This window comes from Mus caroli, chromosome 18 (assembly GCF_900094665.2).
Source record: "Mus caroli chromosome 18, CAROLI_EIJ_v1.1, whole genome shotgun sequence".
Taxonomy (NCBI): domain Eukaryota; kingdom Metazoa; phylum Chordata; class Mammalia; order Rodentia; family Muridae; genus Mus; species Mus caroli.
Window position 1 is genome coordinate 77,157,264 of NC_034587.1, and position 26,522 is coordinate 77,183,785.

At 48.3% G+C, this 26,522-nt stretch overlaps 1 protein-coding gene across 2 annotated transcripts; it reads right to left on the reverse strand.

Annotated features, from left to right (window-relative positions):
- Positions 1–1,098: 1,098 nt before the first annotated feature.
- Sall3 (spalt like transcription factor 3) lies at positions 1,099–21,646 on the reverse strand. Of its 2 annotated transcripts, XM_021151011.2 has the most exons (4): positions 21,104–21,646; positions 6,505–9,396; positions 5,948–6,288; positions 1,099–4,628 (listed from the first exon to the last, which is right to left on the reverse strand). In XM_021151011.2, the coding sequence occupies exons 1-4, from the start codon at positions 21,183–21,185 to the stop codon at positions 4,197–4,199; spliced, it is 3,747 nt and encodes a 1,248-aa protein (XP_021006670.1). In that variant the 5' UTR covers positions 21,186–21,646; the 3' UTR covers positions 1,099–4,196. The 2 variants fall into 2 exon arrangements, with proteins under 2 accessions (XP_021006670.1, XP_021006669.1); XM_021151010.2 differs by having other exon boundaries at positions 5,948–9,396.
- Positions 21,647–26,522: the final 4,876 nt, after the last annotated feature.

Here is a 26,522-nt window from a genome sequence, read left to right on the forward strand (position 1 = left end):
TGGTGATGACTGCACTGTGCCTTGTCCTTAAGGCTTCCTCTTTGTGAAGAACACTCAGTTAATACCAGTCGCTTCTCTTTAAGTAAAAGGCAAGGGATTTTCCCCTACTTTCATAAGAAATATTTTTTTCAGATCAAATTTTAATCTCGAGCATGGTCATGCCCAAATCAACTAAAAGACATAAATATGTGACCTCCTCCTCAAGTGCAGTGTTCAGTCACAAGACACTTTAGTGGTAAACAGCAAGTGTGTTCGCCACCTTCCCTTAGCCCTGGTGCGTGCTCAGTGAATGAGTTAGGCTGGTCGGGGTATGTGGTGGGACAGGTTAGACAGTCACACACCGTCACTGCTTTGCCCTAAGCATGTGGCAGGAGAAAGAAAGGAAGGGTCCAGGGGTCTGCAGCTAGAGTCGCATGGCAGAGGGACAGCAGTGCTCTGACGTCGGTGGGCTGGCAGCATAGACACTACTTAGGAATAAAGCAATGCCCGTGCTGTCTGCTGTGTCTGTGAAATACCACATGGGACCAGGTATTGTCTGCCAGACAGGAAGGAGAAGCTACAGACATGTGCGGCCTGCCCTCATCCCCAGGGGCGGGATTATTCCTGCTTGATCCTATAGTACTGCCTTGAATTCCTTTTAAATGTTAGTGGCTCCTGAATGAACTTGGAATAGAAATGTAGTCAAGCAGTTTTGGGGGATTGCTGCCACTTAACGATGATTCTTCGAGTACCTGGAGCTGGTGTTGGAAGTAGAACCCAGTATACCTCTGGCTTGCTATCTATAAATAATTTTGAAATAGAAGAGATATATGTTCTTTTTCTCTCGAGTTTGAAATTTTGTCGATGATTCTAAATATCTGTGGAATCTTTGCTATATTTCTTATTTTTTTAAAAAAATTGAATTTACTACATGAATAGTTCAAACATGTCAACACGGTTTAATTTCTAAGGATTGAGAACCACCAAGGGGGACCTGGTCAGCTGGATTAGTGGTTAGTGCCTTCGTCATTCCTAAAAGGACACGTCTTCCCCCATGTCCCTGATGCAAGTCATTTAGCTTCTGGTTATCGATAGTTATTTACTGTTAAAAAAAAAAAGAAGAAGAAACTGATTATCTAACGTCATATCTAGGAGCTCTTAAAGTTAAGATTTATAGCAATGTTATCTGTGAGACAATGCTAATTTAAAATCAAATGATGTCTCCAGTGGGAGTGGACAGAGGCTGATGTCAGGAGGCCCACGGGAAGTCTGCTGTGCGTGGTATCCGTGAGCACTCGCTTGTTCCTGTGTTTCCTACATGGATCTGAGAAGCCCTGTTGGCTGTAGTAACCCAAATACTACTGTGATCACCCCGTGCAGAGGATGGAAAGGTGAACCCGAGTGTGGCCATCTTTGGATGCTGCAGATTCTCAGGCAGGCATCTCTATCACATCCTCTTCCATGGCAGATATAAAAGAAACATCCAAAATTAGAACTTAGGGGGAGGGGAGATCTGGGCCAGAGGCAAGGTGCTTGTCTGGCATGCATTTACAGGGCCCTGGGTTCTATGCCCAGCACTGAAAAAAAGAATTCAAGATCTAAAAACTTGTAGATATTGCTTAAATATAACCTGCCAACCCCTGTTTGATGTCCCCTCTGGAAAACGCCACAGCCAGCCAGCCACCACCACCGATCAGCACTGCAGACTCCACCAGGAAGAATCAGGGAACACGATTCAGAAATAATAGGACACCCCGCATTTTATTCAGTTCTGTATGACAAAAATAGTAACCTAAGTCTACAACATCCATTTCAGTCAGTAGATGTGTCAAGCCACAAGATTTAATCATAAAATATATCGGGTCTCCCGAACACCCTGGCTGGTTCTGGGAGGCCCTCACCCCCGCGTGGTTTTGCGGTATAAAAATAGTGTCTCTCTTCACCACGCAGAGGGACAGCCAGCCCTGAACACAGAATGGGGGTGGTCTCTGCACCTTCATCTGCTGTCTCGTTTATAACACTTTACATTTCTCTTTTCTTAAGTTATATACACATCCTTTTGAGAGAAGAAAGAACACTAACATGGTACCAAATACCAACCGAGACAGGGGGAGAAAACACACCAAGAGGACACAGAGAAAAAACAAGACGTTCAACTGCTAAAGCAGGGCGACATTAAGCCACCATGTCTCCTCTCTCCAGAGCTGAAGTACCTGCTCCCATCCCCACCCCAGCAAGAGATGGCATGGCCTGTAGATGTTCTACCTCCCTACATGGAAAACAGAGCCAGAGAGACCTGTGTTCATTTCCAAAGTCAGGAACAGCTAATGAGCCCAGATGCTCTCTGCTCAGCCACAGGCCTGTGGTAGTCATTCCCCTGCAGCGCCTTTTCCTGTTGGTTCAAGTTGTATGAGGTGAATGCTCTATCCTTCTGTTTCACACTGTCTGGTTTGGCCTTCAGGCGCAGACAGCTCTCTGCCGAGGTACCCAGCTACCTACAGTATGTCTTGAGCAATTTTTGTTGGAAGTCCGTCATGTCACATCCCAGCATGCTTGCAAATGCACAAAAATGAGGTAGTACACACAACACTTGACGTTCAAGTTTCCAGTCCACCCCGCCTCCCAGCCTCTGGCTTCTGTGCTCAGTGGATGCAGTTTAGACAGGTAGGTCATCAGCAAAAGATCGGGGTTGGAATAATCGGGACACCGCACTGCATTTGCACTTGGAAAGACAATAATCACAAACTTAGGAAATGTCATGGTTATGACTGATCATACCACCAGACACTCGGTATCCCGGTCTCCTTTGTGCCTGACCAGTGCTATGAGGCAGTCCCGTATCATGTGTGTGAGAGAGACAGAGGGGAGCCTATGGTGAAGTCACACATGCGCGACGTGTGCTCTGTTGTCCCCCTGCCTTTCTATGTCAGGGACCGAGAGTCATTTGTCAGGGTCTTGTTATGATGCTCACAGTTTTTTTCAAGAGGTTTTGTAGAAAAGTTAAATAAATCATGTTAATTTAAGAAATGGCAGGTCTTATTTTATTGAGGTGCTGACAAGTCCTGGTGGCTTCTTTTCTGCTTAAACAGCTTAGACTTCTCATGTTTGACTTTAAGACAAAACAATAAACTGTGACATGGGGTTTTTTCCCCCCCTCCATTTTCTTTAAACCGAAGTACTATTTATAAAATACTTTACATCTTTTTTTTTAAATTTTCAAATTATAGACAAACTTCCCTAATACAAAATACTAAAAGTGCAATTGTATAAATTAAGATTTGCAACCACATTATACAAACATTACCTCTTTATTATACAGCTTTGATAATGTGAAATATTTACTCACAACTGTTTATAATGCTGTAAATCATTTTACGCTGATGCTTGTCTGTAACTTGTTCCCAGTCGACCGCGGGGCTACAGACCACACTAGAGAACAATTGTTCACATAGCAGCTACAAACATTTAAATTAAAGGTGGGGGGTTGTTACTGACAGGTACTTGCACACAAAAACCATGCTATCTTTCCCAATAGAACGTCACGATTTTGCCTGCATTGAATTAATCCACTTATTTATAATGAAGCAAATCTTGCTTTAAAAAAAAAAAAAGATCACATACCCAGATGTATTCTGTGATACAAAAATCTTCATTTAAGGTTGGGCTATTTTATTGTTTGTTACCCGCATAATCTTAACATAAATACTATAGACAAAAAGACTGTCATTATACACAGCGTTTGGAGCACTGAACTGCTTCTTCAAGACGGAAAGTCCCTAAAACAGAGTTCAAGTGTCTACAGAATTTGAAGAAAACCATTGAATGCAGCTCACGGGATTACCACAGGGGACCCCGCTCCCCTACACAAAGGGGTCACTAGGTTTTAGGAGAAATGAAGTAGATATGGTCTGAGCTCTTTCTATTCCTAAGGCCATTTCTTTCTTTCCTTTTTTTTTTTCTTCTTCCAAGCACATAAGCTTTTGTCTGAGATTTACTTAGAAGGTGGCAGAGTTCTTCCTATCTTCAGAACAGTCAAACCCACTGCAGTACTGGGCCTTGCTCACCAGGGCTCCCTGCAGCAGCCACACGGTGCAGATATATTCTGTCGTGGGTAAAGTATTAATGAGAGCCTAGGCATGTGGGGTCCAAAGCCTGAAGCTCCAACTCTGCAGTGGACTTGGGACAGAAGAGGAGGGTGGAGTCTTAAGTGTATCCTGCTAATTGATCCCAATTTCCTTGTTATCCTCAATGAACCTCGTGAATGGCCGGCTGGCTCCCGTCTCTGAGCTCGCTTTGTCCAAGCTGACAATGGGCGGACTACTGCCAGTGCGTGCCTTGTCCACCCCACCGGCCATGGCACCCAAAGGCGGGATGGCACCTCCGCCTAGACTTACTGGGAGCTGAGGGATGCCTCCGTTCTGGATGACAGAGATCTCATTGTTCTTCATGGCCAGCCCGTTGGTGATGGCAGCGGCGTACTGGTTCCAAAAGCTGGGGTCCACATTCATCGCTCGAGCTGCCAGGTCCTTCTGGAACATCTCAGAGAACTTGAGAGCATCGCCACCGAGCAGAGCCATGGGGTTCTCCACAGACAGGCGGCGGCCACGCCTCGCGGGTGCATTGTTCCACATGTGGGTGCCCATGTGTACCTGTGGGGGAGACAGAGAGACGGGCCACAAGTCAAGCAGGTGGAGAGCTCTGAGCGGCTGTGGCTTGACGTCAATGGCTCATGGGCCTACATTCTAAGTATTAGTCTGGGGTCAGCAGAACGCAGTTAGGGGAGATTCCCCAAGCACCTTCTATTAGACACACAGTATTCCATTCTGTGAATATAAAAAGCGAAACCGGCGAGTTAAGCGAACAAACTTGCTGGATATCAACACCCCCCCACACCAGACTAGAGAATGTTCTAGAGCTTTAAGGATAAAGGCCCTTGTCCCTTCACCCAATATCTACCTCAATGTATGCACAGGGAGGTCAGAAGACAACCTCTGGTGCTATCCCTCAAACATGCTCTCCTGCCCCCCTGTGTTTTTGAGATAGACTCTCTTCCTGGCCTAGAACTTGCCAAGTAGACTAGGCTCAGCCATCTCCTCAGCTCAGGTTCAAACTTTTAAAAGGTCTTGAATTTGAAGTCTTTGACAGTCCTCTTTTGCGTCCCCTCAAAGGGGAAAATGAGTGCTAAGACCCTCTTGGGCCACCCAGAGCAGCAGGGTCTTTAGGAGGCTCCCGTTCAATCAGTGCTGGCTCAGCACAGAAGCCACAGGTGTTGACCACTGGCCCTCCCTGGAGAGGTTTCTGAGGCCTAGGCCAGGGGTGTCTGTTTAGCTGAGGCCAGCAGCAGAGCCTGGAACCTGGAACATCTGTCAGCAGTCGGTCTCCGGAGAACACTTAGCTGAGATTGGGCTTAAGCACAGGTCTCCTCCAGGCCTCACGAGCTGGGGAACTTCTCACCCAGCATCCCTCCCTGGGGCCCTGTCTGCAGCCACACAGATGATGGAACATTTTAGACCTCAGAGCGCAAGTCTTGTTTTTGTGTTATATGCTAGTGTCTAAGGGTCATGTTTATTTTGTTTTCAGATTAAAGGCTTGTGTCCTGGGCCCGCTCACGATGTATCTAGGATGACCCTAGACCTGGAACAGGCGGATGCCATCAGAAGAGGCAGGCAGACATGTATAACGCTCCCCACCACCGCCGCCGCCTTCAGGTGGAACATGGATTCCTGCTTCTCTTACTGTTTAATGGGCTGCATATCTTTTGAGTATATGCACATACATGTATACACACATAACACATGTAGACATGCACACTCATACATGTACAAACATATGCTCCATACATGTGTATACATACATACACATGAGGGCGAAGGCAGAACCTCTGTCAGGCAGCCTAGAGAAAGGGTATAGGGCACCATCCATGGGTGCCACTTGGCTTGGCCACAGCCTCAGGCCGTGGTCCTCTTACCTTGAGATTGCCCTTGGTGGTGAAGGCCCTGCCGCAGATGGTGCAGCCAAAGGGCTTCTCCCCAGTGTGGGTGCGCTCATGGATCTGCAGGGCACTGGCTGAGGAGAAGGTCTTCCCACATGACTGACAGTTGTGCTGCTTGGGTGTCCGGCGTGGTGGGGGTGCCAGCATGGGTGCCAGGCCAGGGCTCATCACTGTCTGGGGCCCAGTAGGAACCTGGACTCCGGCTGGTAGCGCTGGACCCTCACCCAGTGCGATAGCCTTGCTGTGGCCGTTCACTTCCATTTTGATCATGGTGGGCGCAGGGCTGGAGGCCAGGCTAGGCGTGCTGTGGCTGGGACCTAGAGTAAAGTTGGGGTCAAACACCTGAGAAGGCAGCTCTTTCAACTTGTGTGTCAGTAAATGCTGCTTTAAGTTACCCATAGTGGAGCAGCCTCGCCTGCAGACCGTGCAGACAAACGGCCTCTCCTTGGTATGGCTGCGGTAGTGGATTTCCAACGCACTTTTGCAAGCAAAGGGCTTGCCACAGACACCACACACAGTGCTCGCACACTTACCGCGCTCTCTGCTCAGGAACAGCAGGCTGAAAGGGGCCTCCTCCTTGATGAGTGGCCGACCAGGGTGGCCCGCTGTCAGGTCCAGGGCACCTCCATTTCCTGGGCCGGGGGGTGGGCTGTCCAGCCTTTCAGTCTTCAGTGGGATCTCCTGCGGATCTTCCTGGTGGCCAAGGCCTGGCGACTTGGACCGGAAGCTCTCACCATTACTGTGAGCAGGGGACAGAGCCTGGGAGGATGAGGACTCCGATAGGGCAGGGCTGCCTGCACTGCGGCTCTCTAGGTCGCCCACCGCAGAGGAGGAGTCGTTGCTCAAGCGATCGCTTTCCCCAGACCCGTTTTCCACCGACTTCAAGTTGGCCAGTTGCTGGCAGTTCATGACCGAGTCAATCATTTTCATCTGGTTCTCGAGGGCAGCGATGCTGGAGATGACCGACGGGGGCGAGGGCGGACAGGAGCCCGAGTAAGACAGAAGTGGTTTAGACGAGTCGCTGGCCGTGTCCTTCAGCTCCGAGTCCTCCTCCATGGAGTTCTCGTCAACGTCATCGTCAAAGCTGCTGAGGGTCTCTGCGTTCTTTTCATCAAAGGGCAGGTCGGCGTCCATGGCCTCCTGCAGACCCTCCGGCAGTGGCGTGTTTGGGATTTGTCCTCCCATGTGCATACGGATATGCTGTTGTAGCACGACGGCGTTCGTGAACTTCTTCTGGCAGATGGGGCAGGAATGCTGCACTCGGAGCGGGGGCTTGGCGCGGTGCACCCCGAAGTGCGTCTTCAGGTTGCCTTTGGTGGTGAAGGCGCGGCCACAAATCTTACACTTGAAGGGCCTTTCCCCTGTGTGGGTCCTGTAGTGCATCTTCAGTGCACTCTGGCAGCTCAGCACGCGGTGGCAGATGACACACTGGTTCGGGTCGGTCATCTTCTTATCGATGTTCTCCACTAGCTGCTGCAGTTTCGAGGTCTCTGACGTTTGCATAGAGTCAAGCAGCCCGCCGAAAGGAAACTGGGCCTTGAATTGGTCAGAGACGGCTGGAAGACCAGGGCTCCCGAGACTTGTGCAGGCGCTGTCAGTCACAGCGGTGGCACCTGAAGTGGGCAACCCACTGACCTGCCCACCCACCACAGGAGCATCTCCTGTCCTTGTACTTGTGCAAGGCAGGCTGACTGGCTCGGCTTTAGTAAGTGAAGGCCCACCCAGGAGTGGCTGGGGTGACTCGGGCCTCACTGTGATACCAGACTCAGTATTGTTGAGGCCTGGGGACAGAGAGGTGCATTCGCTGGATGCTGGAGAGGGCCTCTGTGGGGAGCGGTTGACCGGAGTGATGCTAGGGGAGTCAGTGTAGTTGTGGGTGCCAGGGACAGTGGGGGGCAGCTGGAGCCCTACTGATGTTGGTACAGTGGGCAGTACTGGCTTGCTGTCCAGCCAGGTGGTTACTGGCTTTTCTGGGGGCAGGGACATGCCATAGGGGATCCCAGAGCAGGTGGGCACATTGTCGAGGTATTCTGGGACAGGGTAGGGGTTCATCTGGATGTGGGGGTACTTCTCCTTGTGCCTCTGAAAGTGGACCTTCAGGTTGCCCTTGGTGGAAAAGCGGTTCCCGCAGATGTTACATTTGAAGGGCCGCTCCCCTGTGTGGGATCGCAGGTGGATCTGCAACGCACTGTCACTGCCGAAGACCTTGGCACAGAACCTGCACTTGTGCTTAAAGAAAGGGTCCTCGGCACTGGCCTTGGGCTCGAACACTGAAACATTAGGGGGCTTGCCCTTGCGGTGCTTCATCAGAGCTGACAGGGGATCCAGGGCATTGGCGGTGGCAGCAATGCTAACCAGCGGGTTGGGGAAGATGACACTGCTGGATGAAGTCTGAGGTAGCAGAGGGTTTGGCAGATTGGAGGCTGAGCTGAGGAGGGGTCCAGGACCCAGGGCAGGGGGCGTGGATGCATTTTGGGGCTGCACCGCGTTGCCTACAGTGCTGGATGCAGCGGCCACGGCTCCTGGAGCCGGGCCAGTGCTACAGGCTGGGTGTGCCCCAGAATCAGGGGGGGCAGCACTGGTGCTGCAGGGAGTGCTTGTGCCGGATGCAGGCTGTGACAGGTGCTGGGGGCCATCGAAGGCTGCCTGCAGCGTGGAGCCCGAGCCAGCAGAGGCAGTGGCAGGTCCAGCAGAAAGCTGGAGGGCCGCATGCGGAGTCAGACCCTGAAGCTGTACTGAGGCTGTTCCAGGGGCACTGGCTGAGGGCTTCAGTGGAGGCCCAGGCTGCCGGCTCATCAGGGCCACCTGGCTGCGGATCTGCTCGATGAGCTGAAGCTGGTGGATCTGCTGCTGCTGCAGCGCCACCAGCTGCTCCAGGATCATGGGGATGGCCACCGCACCCACGCTGCCACCAGCGCCTGTGGTGCCGCCTGCACGTGCACCCTGTGAGAACTGTGCCACGGCCACCTTGGTGCTGAGCAGCGTCTCCAGGGTCACATTGGTACTAGGCATGCTGAAGGCCGCAGGCTCTGGCTGTGGTGGCAGTGCAGGCGGCGGTGGGGGCACACTTGGGCCTGGAGGGCCCTTGTCCGCAGATACCTCCACATCCATGGGCTCCGCCTCCTTTGCAGCAGCCTTCACCTCACTGCCCTCCGTGGGCGCCACCTCCTCAGCCACCTCACTCTCAGTGCGGTCACTGGGCGAGCTGGCGGGAGAAGGTTCTGGAAAGTCCTCGGAGGGCGGCGCCGGCTCATCGTCGTGCACGATCAGCACCAGTGGGTTCTTGGTGCAGGTCTTCTTGTGCTGTAGGAAGTCCGCCCACTTGAAGAACTCCGCACAGCACTTCTCACACACGCTGGTTTCCTCGCTGCCGCTCCTGCTCTCGCTGCCGCTGTCTGCGTCCTCAGCACCGTCCCCCGGGACGCCTAGGAAACCAAGAAGAGATTACATCAGCCAGGCTCCGCCAGACAGCCACCCTCCATTTCAAAATTTTGCACATCAGTAAAATCAATATTTTTTATTTTGTACAAATTACCCCACTTCAACATTTCTGACGTCCCAGCGTGTGTGTTCTATGACTCTTTCTAGCTAGCTAATCATTTTCTTAGCACAATCCATCAAATTATGAGGCTCTATCAATTGTGGATACTGCTTCTTAATGAAATTCCATAGAAGGCATCGATTTCCAATATCTTCATACAACCCACAGCCACCCTGTCTGTTGGGTACAAAGCCAGCCTTCGACGGCCTCATTAGGATTCCCCTTTACCATCGGGCTTCCTCATTTCCAACAAAATTAGAGACGCCTCTGCCAGTTCACTTAACATTGCCGAGCTAATCCGTAACCTTTCCCACACACCGGCACCTGACAGGAAGCCCGTGTGGTGTGGTCTGGGCTCATGGATTTATCATCTCCAAACCCAGCTGAGGTGCTGCTGGTCTAACAGGGTCCTACAGAACCTTTTGAGTCAATAGGCATTTATTTCACGTAGGAAATTTAGGCTAAATACTATGATTTGTAAACATAACAAAGAAACTATAAGCACTTCTTAAGATCCTAATGGTGATGTCCTTCTCTTCCCTTTTTCAGAAGGAAGAAGCCCTCAACACTTCAGAACTTGACATATGACTATCAATACACACTAGGTCTAAAATGAATCATGCTTAAGTACAATTAATCGGCTCTGTCAGATGCAATATTCTTTGGCAAAATGAACTTAAAATTACATGTTATTGTGATTAGCCAAGAGAGTTCAGTGGTTTGCTAACAAACTAGGAATTATATATTTAAAGTTCATTGATGTTGACATGTTTAACATGAGAATGCTGTAGTCAGACACACTTTTTGTACCTATTTTCATCTATTCTCATAGAAAGACTTAGCAAATTATATGGTTGCACCATCGTGGAAAAGCCTCTAATTGGTTACACATGTTTAATTACTGTTGTAGGCAGCTACTTCCTCTGTCTCCCCTAACCCTCTTGTGCCGAATAACAACCGTGTTTAATGAACAACTCTAATTCACACCTGATCAAATAAATAGCTGGACGGGAACACGAAATCGACACCCGGTGACACTTCTTGGTGCTTGCATTTTTGGGTCACCATGGTGGGGTGGGGTGCCCACCGATGCCTGGTTTGGTGTGCCAGCCTGGATGCCACTGACTTGAAGGGGTTTTGTTTTTGTTTGGTCGGCTTGCAGATGGAGAGTGACAGCAACAGATAGGTGGCTAAACAGAGCCAGTGTCACAGGCCAGTTGGCTCTTTGTTAAATGTGTAAAGTTGAGGTGGAGAACAAACCAGCTCCAGTCCACCCTGAAAAGGCACTGGTGTTCGAATACTAGCACAAAGACTTGCTCAAAAACAAAAACAAAAACAAACTCTAACAGTTTTCCTTTAAGGTGGTTTTTTTGGGGTTTTTTTGTTTTTTTGGGTTTTTTTTGGAGGGGGTATTTCCAGCACCATACTGAGGAGAGAAATCTATTTGTTGTTGTTGTTGTCTTTGTTTTTGTTCTTTTGATTTTTTAATTTTGTCCAGGAAACCCCCACTGCTCCTCGCCTGGAAAATGAAATAATTTTTTTTTTTTTTTTTTTTTTTTTGTGGCTGGTCTGTCGCTTTCCATGAGGCCATTATTTCCAGGTAATTTATACATGCCTTTAAAAATTATTAGCAGCATTCAATTAGCATTTTTTTAACTGGCTAAGCCATTTGAAGGGGAAAGAACTTGGTGCTGCAGCCCATAAACCCCATAGACTTTTAAACTAAACTCAGCGCAGAGAGCCGGCTGCAGCAAGCACTCTCATTACTGCGTGGGGGAAGGAACGGAATAGGTATCTGTAATGAGGTTGAGGGTAGCTGGGAGCAAAGACACAGCCGATTTATACAGCAGATAGGCACATTAGCAAAACAAGTACTGGGTGCTCAGCTTTGCTCAATGTATGCAAAACTAATTGTAAACCTGCTTAAGGTTAGGGAACAGGGCTGGGGGGGCGTGTAGAATATTTTTAATCATTGAATAAAAACAAACTCTGAGCTCTTCTGCATTCCAGTAACTTAATTTTAAAAGTTTTAACAAAATGACAAATTTTAACTTATGATTTCACTTTAATTAATTGGTTAATGTTCTTCAAAACCACATATACATCTCATATATTGTATATATACTATATATGGACATTTAAGAGCGTATTTGCATTAAGCAGTAAAATAAATGCACAGAAATAACAGAGCAGGAGGCTGATTTTAAAAAGTTGCTTTCCAGTGTGTAAAGCTATGATATTAAAAAGTATAATTTTGGCACTTTCTTAAAGGACATGACAATGAATCAAAAACTGCTAATGCCGTGAAATATTGTCTATATGCACTTCCTTTAAGGAGATAAAATGTACAGTACAAAACCTGAAGGGTTAATTTTCGAATTTACAATATCAGACAGTATCCTACCGAAAGAACACTTTTCCCTTGTGTTTAGCAATGTGTTAGAAACAATCCATTCAGGAAATGCTGAAAAGTGGGCCGACTTTGAGATCATTTAAAGTGCATTCAGTGCAGATAGAATTAATTTGCATAACGGTAAGTAAGTTATACCTTCCAACATGGGCATTTCCCAGATTTTCCTGATAACAAAGTGTAGCGTTGTGACCCAGAATACCTGTGCTTTCAAAAGCGTCTCAGTCCAAACAATTCTCTGTTTACCTTAAAGATTTGCATTTTCACATTCCCATTAGTCTTTTTATGTGTTAGAGTGGTTTTAGGGTTCACTTCCAGATGCACTGAGGCTGAGAAGGGATCTCTCAGGTAATTTCTTTCTTTCTTTCTTTCTTTCTTTCTTTCTTTCTTTCTTTCTTTCTTTCTTTCTTTCTTTCTTTCTTTTTTCTCCACTGCAAGGGCTGCTAAATTATAAATGTTTCTTAGCTGTACAGAGTGTGCGTGGAATATTTAAGTACGTTCTGCCAAATAATGTCATTTTGTTTAATGCAATGTTAAGTGACAATTATCCGAACATAAGATATTTTGTTCAAAGTAAAATGATCCTCCACCTATAGTCCTTCCAAACTGAAGGAGGAAATTGTGGGGAAAGGCACTCTGACCCCTCGGACCCGTTAACAGTTCTTTATGTTAATGAGCCCAACAAGGAGACCAAGCCTGGTAACAATTTGCTTATGAGCCAAGCTTCATCATGAATTTCACGTTTGGCAAAAGAGTGATCTTAAAAACTACAGTCAGTAAGCGGAAAGTTCTTCAGTATGATTTGCATTTCTTATCTGGGGCAAATAAATTAGAACGACCACTTAACATTTCTGCTGGGGTCTGTTTAAAAATGCCAGGAACACTGACTCTTCAGTGTTGTACATGCTCAAGTTAGAGCTGTGCCTTCCAAGTCTCAATGTAATTGGACCTCCTTTATTAAAGTTGGAGGTAAGCAGAAATTTATTAGGATAGACACAATTACAAATAAAGGGCTAATGTTCCCTCTCTGAAACTGAACTTACTTGCCTATATTTGAAATGTTTCTAAGTCACAAACTACTCTTTAACTGAACTGACAGATGAGCGGGATTAACTGAACGTGGTATGCTTTCCTAAGGACAGGACTCTTTAGAGCATCGAGATGTCTTACTGACTCACAGATCGCAAATGTTGACCTCTGATGAATTCTACTGAGTGCCAGAGAAATTACATTGGAGCCTGCTTCTGAGCACAGGCATGCATAACACTGTCTATGTGCGCAGTTGACATTGTTATGTGTTTTCTGTAGGAGAGAACCCAGGTGGGTGTCCTGGCTGCTTTATATTTTACCACGTTGCTGCTACTGGCCTTTAACTGCTATCCTGTAAAGCCAAGATTGTATTATTCAACCATGTTTCACTTACGCTGTCTGAACTGGCCACCATGCTAAAAAAGTAAAAGTTATTAACTTACTAGTTAATACTACTCAAAATTTTTATTTATGGGGAACCAGAGTCAGAGAGTGACACTCTTCAAAAGGACAACAATAACAAAAAAATCTTTAAGAAATGTATTGGCAATTCAAGTTTTTATTCTCTCTCTCTTCTCTTTCCTTTCTTTTTGAGGAGAGGACTTAAAAACAAGCATTCTCATCAGCCTCATTTGTGTCAAAGTCATTTATATATTTTTTACCTAGTGGTTGTTCAACAGCTAAGATTTGAAACTCACTAGGCAGGGATTAAGCAGGCGTTTTATAGCACTTCACTATAAAGATTACAGACACTCATACGATACTGGGAGAGAAAATGTTAACCAGTTGACCAACTAATTCATCTGGGTGTTGGATCTCCCTTCTGGAAGGCCTCCTCCTTCCTACTTGGCAGACCAGCTGGTGACACTGGCTATCAGGTCAAGATACCAAGAGGACCACACAATCTTCACTATCCTGGGAAGTCAGGCATCTGCACTGGAGGAGGCAATAAATAAATAAATAAATAAATAAATAAAATATTAAATAAATCTGGGGTTGATTTGTCGTCCTCCTTGCACTTGTGGTTCCTGACTCCATCTTGAGTAACAGTCATGTTTGCGGCTGGCAGAGAAGGAGAAGGCCCACAGCTCCTCAGAGGAAGCCACAAGGTACCTAGCTACCTGCACACCTAGCTAGCTGCAGGGCACTCCGTTTAAAAGTCTTTTTGTGTTCACAGATAAAACAGTGAGTTTAATAAGAACCCGCCTCTCGCACCTACCGCAGCTTCCCAGTGAGTCTCTTGCTTTCACTTCTGGTTAGTTGAGGAAAATGACACCATGCTCTCTCTGTCTTCCAGAGCATGACGGTCTGTTTCAAGCCCCCAAGTGAAGACATCACAATGTATAAATATGAGACTCCATGTTTACTCCATACAAATATTCATGCACAGCACTTAGCAAGGCTTATTTCTACTTTCTCTTTTCAGAAGTGTAAAGAATTTCACTAGTTACAAAGCAGCAGTAAAATTGCTGATTTATGGTTTCCTTTACTTCGCTACATAGTTTCAATTCGCTACAATTAACAAAGGGAGAAGGCAGACTTGTTTAGGACAGAGAGAGGCGTGTTAAACTTCCCCTCTTAAACTGTAAAATGCCAGGTAGGTCTTCCCGACCGGAAACCCTACTTTTTCCTTTGTCTTCACATCTCTTAAAAAAAAAAATGTAGCAAGCTTTTCTCAAGTTTTCTCAAACTCTTTTGGAGACACTTATTTTCTTGCAAATTAATTCGTTTTAACTCCTTATGATAGCTTTGAATCCCATAAAGAAAGATGAATTATCGCCATACTGAGCGCAAGCTGTGTCACAGGAGGAGACAAATAGAGACCCCCACTGGGTTTAACAATGTAGAAGAAATTCCAGGCTCAAAAGAAAAATTTCTGTCCTTTTCCCCCAGACCTGGAAGCTTGTGCTCACGGAGTTGAACGGTGGAGGGCAGTCTTGCTATGCTCAGGGCAGCACTGACCCACCCGCTCCCTCCCTCTTACTCAGTGGCCCACATCACAAATTTGTTAAGTCACGACCACCTGTGGCACAGGCCCCAGGCGTCTTCTGTTTAAACTGGTTCAGTTTTAATCTGTGTGGTGAGGCAATGGGGACTGAGACACTGTGCCTTTGTGGGACACAGAGTTGAGGTAGCAGCGCACGCACACACAATCACTTTGATAGAAAGATGTTTTTTGCTCTTCAAGCCTTTCATCCTGTTGTCTGGCTTCACTCACACTCATATCCCCGGGCTTCACAGAAAAATAAAAATGTCACAGGCCTGAGATGTGTCAGAAGCCAGCAACTCTGGTCATAATTTGGTGAGGGTGGCTTAAATACAGAGATCTCCACGATCTAAGGCAAGAACATGCTTTTTATGACATGCCTCCTAGAAAGTGTCCATTTGATGAAAATTCACTATCAGAGCACATGCAAGCCCTCCCAGCCCCTCCCGCCCTCCCTCGTTTGGCCAGGGGCTGGATGGAGTGAGCAAGCAAAATAGATTTCGAGCAAAAATGTCTAGGTTGAAATAGCCCTATGCACAGCATACCCCAACTAGGGAAGAGCCTGTGATCACCTGTAAGCATTGGACTCTGGGCCCCTGGGCTAGGCGATTAAACCATCAGTTCCTATTGCTGACCAGCACTTCGAGGTGCCGCTTCAGCTCTATGGGAGAAATTTGCATACAAGCAGAAAGTCATCCAGGAAAAGCCTCCACCCACCCCACGATGCCAGTGACTCTGCATGTGTGCAAATTACACAAGACTATTATCAAACAGCTCAGTCTGAGGCCACTCTGAGGACCCTGTAATGCTGAGGAATGAGGACAAAGTGCCCTGGCACCTGCAGGGTTAATTAAACCGTTCAAGATGTAATGGCTACACAAAAGCAAGCCGGTTTCTCTTCTTCCAAGAGCTATAAACACTTGTGCTGAGCTGGATGGCATTTGATAAGCTTGGACTGCACGGAACGAACTCATGGGATCTCTAGTTAACACTCAAAAGACTCGGAGTTCACACTTAACAGAATGGTGGTGGTGAGTCCTGTTGCCAAGGTCAATGGCACAGAAGCACTAATTGTATTATGAGCTTGACATCTAGCGGCCACCCCTGGCAGGGCAAAGCAGGCAAAGGTTAAATCAGCAAGGCTTGTCACAGCATTCCTAACGACTCACCTTTGGGGAGAGGAGTCACAAGCTGGCCAGCATTCTGCCACCCACCTTTCCTAGAACCACAGGGTTCCATGCCATACTGTGAAGTTACCATGCCTATAGAGAACTCAAAGAGGGCTGAGCCTCCTAGACTACACCCCACTCTACAAGAGGTGAGAGAAAAGGTCCACCCTCAGAGGGGAGACCACTCAGGAACCGCCAGCACCCCCCCTCCTTGGTGGCCAGAACCCCTTTCCTTTAATTAAGAAACCAATCAATCTTGGACTCGAGCATAAAGGTCATCCCATTATTTTGTTAAAACCCAGTATCTCTCACTGTCTGGGGCATTATTTGCCTTGTTCGTCTGGCAGTCACACAGTTAACCACACCTTAAATCATAACCGTGTTGAGATTACAAGAGAAAAAAAATCCAAAATATTTTAAGAACAGTTTACTTAAAACAATTACTAAAATTCGATTTTCGCATAGATTGCATACGAAAAGTGCAGGGACTTAACACACTTAATGACAGAGGTGCCTGGCCAGCAGTAGAATTACCTCACATGCTCATGAGATTGTCTAAGATTCACTGGCCTTTCTTATACTGGCAACTAGTCAAGAAATTATGGACGGAAACAAAAGTCATCGAGACAGTCAAGGGAAAGAGAGAAAATGGAAACCCTTCTTTTTCATATTATTTCTTAAAACGACACTCAAAACTAGGGTGCTGTACTAAAAAGATGGCGAAAAATCGCATTAGCAGCTTAAAGACTTTTAACTTACTTACACAAGACCTTGTGCCAAGACTTACACATGAGGATGCTAAATTCCAACTGATGGTCAGTTCACAGAACAGAAATCTTGGCTCTGTTTACTGCATTCCCCATCCCCAAAGAAAATGCTCTTAAGGCCACCAGGAGGTGGACGGGAGGGCTGAAAATGAAATCTGACCTACTTTTTGTCTGTCCTCGACATCATTCTAGATACAAAGAAACAATCAGCTTGCTAAGTAACTCCTGCTGTTTCTCCCTCTGTACCTTTCCCTCTAGCTCAGTCTGAACATATCTGAAAAACCTGGATTATGCATAGGCTTTGAAAAGTTTAGAATGCACTCTACTTAAATTCCCTAACTCTTGTCTCTTAATCAGCTCTCCTTAAGGTGGTAATAATTGGCACCCGTTTTGGGAGTGTGCATTTTTAAACAGGTTAAGTTTTTTCTTTCTTTTCTTCTTTTCTTTTCTTCCTTTCTTTTTTTTTTTTTTTTGAGCGCTGTTTTAAAATGTTTGCAAATTCTTTCTCCCCCCCCTTCCCCCTTCCCGCCCTCCCCCACTTACGTTTTACCTTTCGTGTTTCAGAGAAAACAATCTGCCAGTGGATGTAAGAAAGTGGCTTCTGTATTGTCCCTTTTGGTATGCTGAATTGTAAATGCGAGTACCCGGGGAGGAGGGGGGAGGCCAACCCTGCATATACAGATAAAAGAAAAAAAGACCTCCTCACTGGGCTCTGGTGGCTTTCTCTCCCTGGACTTAAGCAGTCTGTGAATTCCACTGGTTAGCTCTTACCACCTTTGAAAGAAATTTCAAGATAGCCATATACTGTAAGCTGGGAGGAAAAAAAAAAAAAAAACCACCCTGAGGTCATTAGTGACCACAAAAAGATGCATCCTCAGAACTGTTTTAAATGACAACATTCTTTTGTTCTTTCCTTAAACACAGACTTTCCCAGAGCAGAGAAATGCATCTGAAGGAACTGCCTTGCCTTTTTTTCTTTTGCCGGCGCATGGTTGCAGTGTCTTTAAAGTTCTTGGTCGGGCTTGAGTGTGGCACTGTCACTGCAAGTTTTAATTAGTTTTTCTTAGAACAAAAAATCTTCAGCTGGCTCAGAGGGTACCATCACGGGTGGCACAGATCTAACTGAGTCCCAGGGCTGAATCACATCTATTTCTAAAATGGGAAATATTCACCAATAAACAATTTTAAACAACAGTTTCTATTGGGGATTTGAGTCTCAGCATCTTAAAATAAAAATGTAACCCAGGGTGACTCCAGAACTTTCCATAAGGAAGCGTTGGTTGCTTTCATGCAGATTTGTCATTCATTCCTTCAGTCTAAAAGGTGGAGAGGACCAAAGCTATTGCTTTTTTTTAAAAAAAATATTATTATTGCTTATCTAAAAACTAAATCCTGAAAAATAAACATTATAATATGCGGTTTCCACTGTAAATCAACATGACTATGTATCTTTGGCCTTCTCTATTCTCATCCTCTCTCTCTCTCTCTCTCAAGGTATCTGTTCTGTATGGTATTAACAAAAGTCTTCAATTCCTCAGCAGAGATGGACCTGGTGCTTTAATTAACATGTCACACCCAAACTGATACAAAGGAACTGTTGACTTCATTTCTAACACACTGTAGACTTGGCTCACTTGTAACTTCATGCAGCACTCCTTTGCCTCCTCTGCATGTAAAACAATTTAAGAATTTGAAATGACAATGGAGTAATTTAGTTCTCGCAACCATTTATCCTTAAAAAAAAAACAAACCACCAAACCCAAACCAAACAAACAAACAAACAAAAAAAAAACAACCAACAACGCTACTTCTCTTGGTTATGTTAGAATTAAGACAGCCTGAGCATTCCTTGACTTCATAGGCAACATAGTATCTTTTATGCTCCATGAACAATCTGCTTCAGAACAATTAAACCAGAAAGAACTTATTTTACCAGTGTGCCTGAACTATCCTTCAAAGCCCCATAGCACCCGCAGCTTTACTCGAGCTCAGCCTCAGACAGGCTATTTTTGGCCTGTTGCAAAATATGCTGAGGAACTGTGGCAACCTCGGGCTCAGAAGTCTGAATGACTGTAGGAAAACACAGCCTAGATAGAAACGGCTGCGACTGAAAGGAGAGAAAACCTGGCTATGGAAGAGTCTCGAAATAAATTCGAGCAGCGAGCAGAATTCAAAGGAGAACTCGTAAATAATTGACTGTCTGGGGTTTTCAGCACGGTCGGGGTTATATATCCTCCGACACGATTAACTTTACCACACTCACATTTCTGAAGCGAAATTAAAAATGAACAACAGTGCCTCGGCTTGTTAATTGTTAAATACACGAGGTTTTGCTCTATTAATTAAAATATGCTTTAATAAAAGGAGACATTGCGCATTTTGATAACGACCCTACAAAGCGGAGAAGTATTTACACTGTTGCATTTTAGAGCGGCGGTGAAAGCGGATTTTGAGCTATTCAGGAGCCGCAATAATGAAGCTTTAAAATTCCTCACTGGGATGCAGTGTAGTTCTTTTGAGGGAAAGACTGTCTTTCTCATTCGGCAGAAATAAATCCATTCATTTGATCATGTAGTCATTGAGGGTAATACAAAACAACCCAAGTGTGAGAAATTCTATGTGAAGAAGTAAACAAAACAAAAAAATCCATTTCCATGACAAAAAGATTCTTTGTCCCTAATCTACCCAACATATGCAAGCGTTTCTTTTTAGCATATCGCCCGTTCTAATCTTGGCTGACTTGGCTGCAGAGATGCGGGTCCCTCACCTCACAACAACAAAAAGACCCAAAGAGTCCCATTTGATTTAATTCATTCCAGGGCTGCTATGGGCATTTTCTCACTTTCTCCTGCGACGTGCACGCTTTGTCAAACTTTACCGCTGTGTGTTAAAAACTTAAATTCCTTCTAGTAGGGCTTTGAGGTTTTTTTTTTTTTTTAAGATGGTATTATTTTCATAGTTAAAAGATTTAGTATCTGCCTCTAAACAATTTACAATAGGTTGATCATAAAAAGTTGGCTTTTAAGGAATACATTATACAACCTCGAACTAGCTGGGGGGCTCTGTGTCATACGCGGCCGCCCCTCCTCGGCCTCTTTGCTGGTACCCTGAGGACCCTGGCAAGGCGGGCCAAAACTGGCGCCCATGGCTCATGGATTCAGGGTGCCATAAACTTTAGGGTGCCAAAGTTCAACTATACTAAATTCGCATCTTCTTCAGCGTCTAACTTCCATAGCGCCCGTTCTGCACTTTTGGATGGTTCTAGGTAAGTGCAAAGTAACTGCGAAGGTGGCTCCAGAGCCCGATTTCAGTACGTCCAAAAGAGTACAAAAAGGCCGAAGGGAAAACTTGGAATCCGCCAGAAACGTGCAGAGGTCCTACCGCATACAAGCACTAGCCCCCAAAAGAAACAGCTGTGCTCGCTCCCCACAATTCCCTAGTCGGCCATTAACGAAAGGCCAAGAGACATTTACTTCCCCACTTGCTTCCGAAAGGGATGATTGGATTTGTCAACGCTCTGGGACACCGCGGGGCTCGCGGCCTGAGGGTCACCCGAGGCGGCCTGCTGGCGGTATCGGAGACAAGCAACAGAGACTGGGATCACCGAGGTGGCGTTGGGGCCCCGGGTAGGCTTCAGGCGAGCACCGGCTGAGCACCAAGGCGCGCGGCGCCGAACAAAGCTGGCCAGGCGGTGGCTTCCAGGGCCCGCGTCCAGTGGTAGGTGAGCCCCGGACGCGTACCCCGCTGCTGCACCCTCCCTGCGCTTAGTTCTGAGCTAGACCAAGGTACCGGCGCGGTACCTTTGGAGGCTCCGGGCCCACCAAAGCAGCGTGTGAGCTCAGAAAGCCAGAGCCGCACGGAAGTGGCAGCGCAGACCCCCTCCGGCCCGCTCGCCTCCAGCCAGCCTCTGCCTCCGGCCCAACCGACTCGGATCCGTCCTGGAGCCAGCCCGGCCGCAGCGCCCTCCGAGCGCAGCTCCCTAAAGTCCGAGCAGCGGAGCCAAGTTTACTTGGCCCGCAACTCTTTTCCGCTCCCGCGCGCTTCGAGGGAGTACCAGTCCGGGTTGGCCAGCCTGGCCAAGGGGCCGGACTCAGAGCTAGCACTCGCTCACGGGAACAGGGGAACTTTCTCCCACTCGGAGACGCGCGCAGACGCTCCCACCGCCCGCGCTTCCCGACCTGGGTGGGCGCCCCAGAACTCTGGGCCACCCTGAGGTCCCCGGCCCTCACCGTGCTCCGAAGCCCCGTCCTGCGGCGGTAGCTCCTCGTCCGACTTGAGATGCTGGGGCTTGGCCTGCTTGCGCCGAGACATGCTGCTAGCGGCGCTCCGGCCCCGTGCGGGGCAGCGGCATCAGCGGGGTGGCCGGTGGGGACAGCGCGGGGTGGGCGCGGGGCGGCCGGGCGGGCGCGGGGCGCGGGGCGCGGGGCGGTGGCGGCGGCTGCGCGGGCCGCGCATGGGGCTGAGCAATTAGGCTGGTGAATAATGCATGGCCATTAGCGGAGGGCCGCGCCGATTGGCCGGCCTCCAGCGGACTCCGGCGGCCTATGCAAATGAGGCCGCTCTCGCAATTAGCGGCCGCGCTGGCGAGGAGGGGCCGCGGCGCCTGAGGACCGGGGTGCGCGCCGCCCCACGCCGCTCACATCGCGGGCTCCGCCGCCCGCCCGAGCTCAGGTGCGGCTCCGGCGGGCCGGGGTGCGGCGCGGGCCGTGGCGGCGGCCCCTCCGCGCCGAGCAGGCTGCAAACTTTGGTGGCGTCCGCGCGGCGCCGTCTCCGCCAGCGCGCCGGGCTCGCCCCTTTATAGAGTGTCTGCGCCGCCGCCCGCGCCGCGCACCCCCCCCCCTCGCCGCCGCCGCCGGGCCGCCCCTCCCGGAGCGAGCGGCCGCGGGCAGGGCTCCGGCCCGGCGCCTTTGTCTCGCCCGGGCCGCTCGGGCGCCGCACCGCCTGCGCTCCGGGCCGGCCGACCGCTTCTGGTCCTGGGGAAGCGACTCTCCGCGCCGCTCGGCTCGCCCAGCCCGCTCCGGCTCAGGTGCCCCTTTCTCCGGACTTTCTCTCCCGGCTCCTGTCCACTTCGCCGGGTCCTCCGGCAACCCGCCAGGCTCGGAGGCTTGCGGCCGGAGCAGAGTGCGCACGGTGGGGTGGCTGGACTTCGGCAAGAGCAACTTTCCGGTTCGGAAGCGGCGCGGGCCGCGCGGCTCCTCCCCTCCCTGCGTTCTCCTCCCCTCTGCTGTCCCCCGCTCCCCCCACCTCCGGTCCCCACCGACTCCCGAGCGCCTGCCCCGCCCGCTGCCACCACCAGGGCTTCACGGCTCCGCGCCCGCCTGCCAGGGCATCCCCACCGCGGACGGTTTTTTAAGTCTAGGGGAGGGAGGGGACAGCGGGGCCTAGGTATCGCTCCCCCCTTCTCGTTCCTGCCGGCTCCGTGGCCCCAGCGCCTACTGTCCTGGTCTACAGAGTGGGCAACGAATGCGACTCAAAGTTCCAAGTCGACGAAAGTCCAGCGAGCCTGCCGCGTGTTGTCGGGATTTCGGGGATAACGTGGGGGCCAGGTGAGGGGATCATGCATCTCTACGCCAGCCGGGCACCCTAGGACAGCTGGCGAGGCGCGCTCCCCCCGGCCCCCCCCCACCCCACTCCCGCGGTCACGCGAACGCCGCCTCGCTCCCGCGCGCACACTCGCGCGCTCTCCTACAACACCCAGCGCACGCGCCCGCGTGCGTCCTCCATCCTGGAGCTGCCACCAGGATGTGCCCCAGGCCTCGCCGCAGCCTCTCCAGTGCCCTTCTCCCCTGCATGTGTGTTAATTTTTTCTTCTTAAATTTCTTATTTTTGCCTGTGCAAGTAGCCAACTGTCCGAAGCTTGGCTCAGATGGCCTCCCGGAGTTTACCCTGGTTTGTTTTATAGGTGGAGGGTGGGAAAGTAAGACGGCGACCCTTCAGCCCCAATGCCCAGCGACTTGCGAACTTCCCGCAGGGCTGAGGGAACTGACTGCCTACTGATGGAATCTTCTGCCCCCTCCACAGGACCCCAAACTATCTAACTATCCAGGATCTTGGAAAGCCGACTTTCTGTTCTAGGCTTGGGGTTCCCACACTGCATTCCCCCGCTAGTCTAAGTTCCACGAAGCAACAGCTTTAGACTCCGGGAAGAGCGCAAGAGAACTGTGCGGAGGAAGGACGCGCACAGGTTGGAGTCGCCTCCAAACAGCCCCAAGAGCCACTTACGGAAAAAAAAAATTCCTTAAGGTTGGTTTGTTTTTCCTTTTGGTGGAGGGTATACTTATTTAAGTGGAAAAAAATAAAAGCAAATAAAAGATGTTCGAAACCGTGAGTTCTGTTGTAACACACACACACACTTATGCACACGGGTGGCACGTTTACAGTTAAGATATAGGTATGAAATGTCTCACTCTACCTGTAATCACGCGGTGAAGTTCTGAATGGTTGCAGAATATGGGGGGGGGCACAGGTGCCTGGTTCAGAGGTGTTTGGCGACAAGAAGTTTACATCTAGGACTTTGGGGCGACCGGGGCAGGACTTTTACTATAGAAAAATGAACAGAGAAAACAATGCAAAACGGGTGAGGAGAGGAAAAAAAAATGGAAGTGTTGTGTCAGGGGCGGGTATAATGTGTGAAATGAAAATTTTTGCAAAATGTATAGGGCCAATAAGAGTTTGGGAGAAGTTGCACCGACTTGGCAGGAAGATCGTCCTCGCAGGTCATCTGTGTCCCGTGTTCAGCCACTGGCTAAAGGTGCGGCTTTTATGGTTTGCTTTTCCTTCCTTCCCTCTCTCCATCCCTCCCCCTTTTCTAGCACACTTTAAGGGAGCATCAAAAGCGGGTTCCCACAAAGTCTGAAGTCTTTCAGGGAATATGGATCTCACTGGATCCCACAACCACCTGGTCCTTAGGGACTCTTCATTTAGGTCACTTTATTTAAGCAGCTCTCAACCCTTCCCTTGTTGCTTGAGGCCCTCTTCCATCCTCTTCTCGCCCACCCCTCCTGATCTGTAGCAAGCCCGCATGCTCGCCCCCGGTCTTCTTCCCAGTGTAACTGTTTAATTGGAAGACTTGCTTTGCATTTTCTATGAGGTGTGGTTCTGGGAGGATCTTTCTAGTCCCTCCAATGAAGGCGACTCCTGCTCTGGCCCTTGTAAAAGGAGCTAGCCCTCTGATTCCAGAGGTGTGGCTCCATTGGTAGGTGTTAGAAGAAAGGTGAAGCAGGTGGGGCTCATGCAGAAGTGGACATTGCTGATCCATCTCTCCAGCTAGTATGTAAGGATGCCGGATGCTGAGGTCTCCACATGGGACCAGGCCGGGGTGGTCTGCCATGGTGGGGTCGTGTTGAAGCCTGGGTGAGCCATGTGGTTGAGGTTGCAGGCTCCCTAACTCCCTTGAGGCCGACTTCGCTGGAATTTCGTTGAGAAGATATCAGCGATGTAGAGGAAAGAAACAAGGACGCAGTGTGTGTGTGGCAGATGCCCTCCACCGCAGACGGGCCACACTCAAGTGGATCACAAAGACTGAGACCAAGGAGAGGGGAATTTTCAAAAGGAAAATTGGAAAACTTAAGCTTGTTGCTTCCTGCGTACCTATTTTCTCCCTCCCTCCCTCTCCTGGGCTTCTATGGTAAAGCTTCCATTGTTCTTATGCAGGGTGGCAAATTTCAATGAAAAGAGTTTGCATCTGAAGCCTTAATCAAAACAGTCTATTGCAAAGTGACAGGGTGTTGTGGGGTATTTTCACAGATGAGGCAAGAAGCAGACTCTCTGGCTGTGCCCAGTTTACTACACAGAAGAGGTCCATGCTCCACTGTAGTTGGGCACACTGAACATGCACACTTACTGCATGACCACTGTCTATTAAAACATTGCAATACCTAAGCACTATTGCAAAAACCAAAAGTTGCTTTTTCCTCCCTTGTAATTAAATCTAATTTGTTAATTGTCTCTCCCCCTGCGATGCTGTTTTCGTCTTAAGAGGTGACACGTTATTATTTTGTCTGCTTAATGATATTATTTACAAATTAATACTGTATATTTTACATTAATGGAACATATAATTAGGTGTTTGAATTAATTTGTATCATTTCTTCAGATGAAACAGAAAGCCTGTCTGCAAGATGGACTTGACAAGGGGAGTTGGCTAGTTGGGTTGTGACTTCACAGTCACGGTTTACTGAAGATACCTGGCTCTAGATCCACAGAGGACAGTTTTACATAGCTGGACTTGACATTTCCCTTATGGTATGGTTATTTCTCCAGCTCCTTCACACAAAATAGGTATTCAGCTATTAGGGCTTTTGTTTTCTCTCTTCCCCGCTCCCTTGCCATCGCTTCCCTTTCCCTTGGTTCCTTCCCCCACCCCCAACTTTTGTTTTAGGTCCTTTGGGTTAAATTCAGCATGATTTTGCGTCTTTAATGCTGTGACAAGTGACCACTAATTGGTTCTCACTAGAGCAAAGTTATTACCATACTAATATTATTATTGGTAAGAAGAGGTAATTGATAACACCACCTGCCACTCTGGGGCAATCACAATGATAAATGTTTCCATCAACAGGAAATCTGTGCTTGGTGCACCACGGCTCAACACAAACCGCGTGTCAAGTGCCAATTATAGAGATGTTGCTTTCCTATTACAGGGTGTGTGTGTGTGTGGGGGGGGTGTTCTAGAAAACATGTAGTCAAAAATTTTACTTGTGGGGGATTTCTGGGGGGAGGGGATGTTTTATCTGAGCTTCTGCTCTTCCACTTGAAGTTAACTAGTTAAATCCGTGCATAGCCCTGCCCACACCAGATTCTGCTCAGCCCCTGCTCTGATCACTTTTTTGCATTCAAAGCCATTGAAATAAATGCGCCCAGATACTTTTAATAGGAGGGAGCCATGTGCTTCATATTTAAATCTGCTTTGCTCCCTGTGCTGTGGAGCCTTGCTGCATATTCACTACAGCTTCACTTTAGGCACCACGGTGAAGCAGTCCATGGCTTTTTACACAACAGACACACACACACACACACACACACACACACACACACACACCCCAGTCATCATCTGCATGCCTGGGGCTACAAATGTTGTGCAAGTCCTCCCCTGATCACCAAACTTTGAATCTGGGCTGCATATGACTGGTCATCGGTGCTTTAGCATGTATGATTATATAAATAATGCCAGGGCTGAAAATTTTGACTCCCCTGCCTATGGGGAGGCTCAAGTGATTATTATTAGCTTGCATTAATAGATGCAGGCCTCAAAAGGCGAAATCAGCTATTGATAATTGCAAGAAGTATAAGGCAGCTACTGTATCGATCGGCTGGCCCCTTATTCCCCTGGTATGGGAGAGATAAGAAGACTCACTCTTTAGTGCAATATAATTTCTTTTGACCTATCTGCTTGCTACAGACTTATGATGAATAGCCGGAGTGGCTAAAGTCCTTTATCACGAAAGTTACCCCTTGATATAATATTGATTCTTTATAACTAGCTCCAAACACAAAAATCAAACTGTCCTCTTGACCATCATCATCATCAATATCATCACAAAGCCTTCGGAATAAAGATCAGCTGCAGCCCGAAAACGCTTTCTGTAATCTCCCTGGCTAATCTTTATTTGCTGATGATGAAAAGGGAAAAAAAAAAGTGTGTGTGTG

Bases quoted from the DNA above. Each gene is read 5' to 3' on its own strand.
- Sall3 (XM_021151010.2), bottom strand. From the start codon at position 21,185: ATGTCTCGGCGCAAGCAGGCCAAGCCCCAGCATCTCAAGTCGGACGAG. The intron at 9,397-21,103 runs GTGAGGGCCGGG...TTGGTTTCCTAG, and splicing joins GGACGGGGCTTCGGAGCACG to GCGTCCCGGGGGACGGTGCT. The intron at 4,629-5,947 runs GTAAGAGGACCA...TCTCCCCCACAG, and splicing joins CCACCAAGGGCAATCTCAAG to GTACACATGGGCACCCACAT.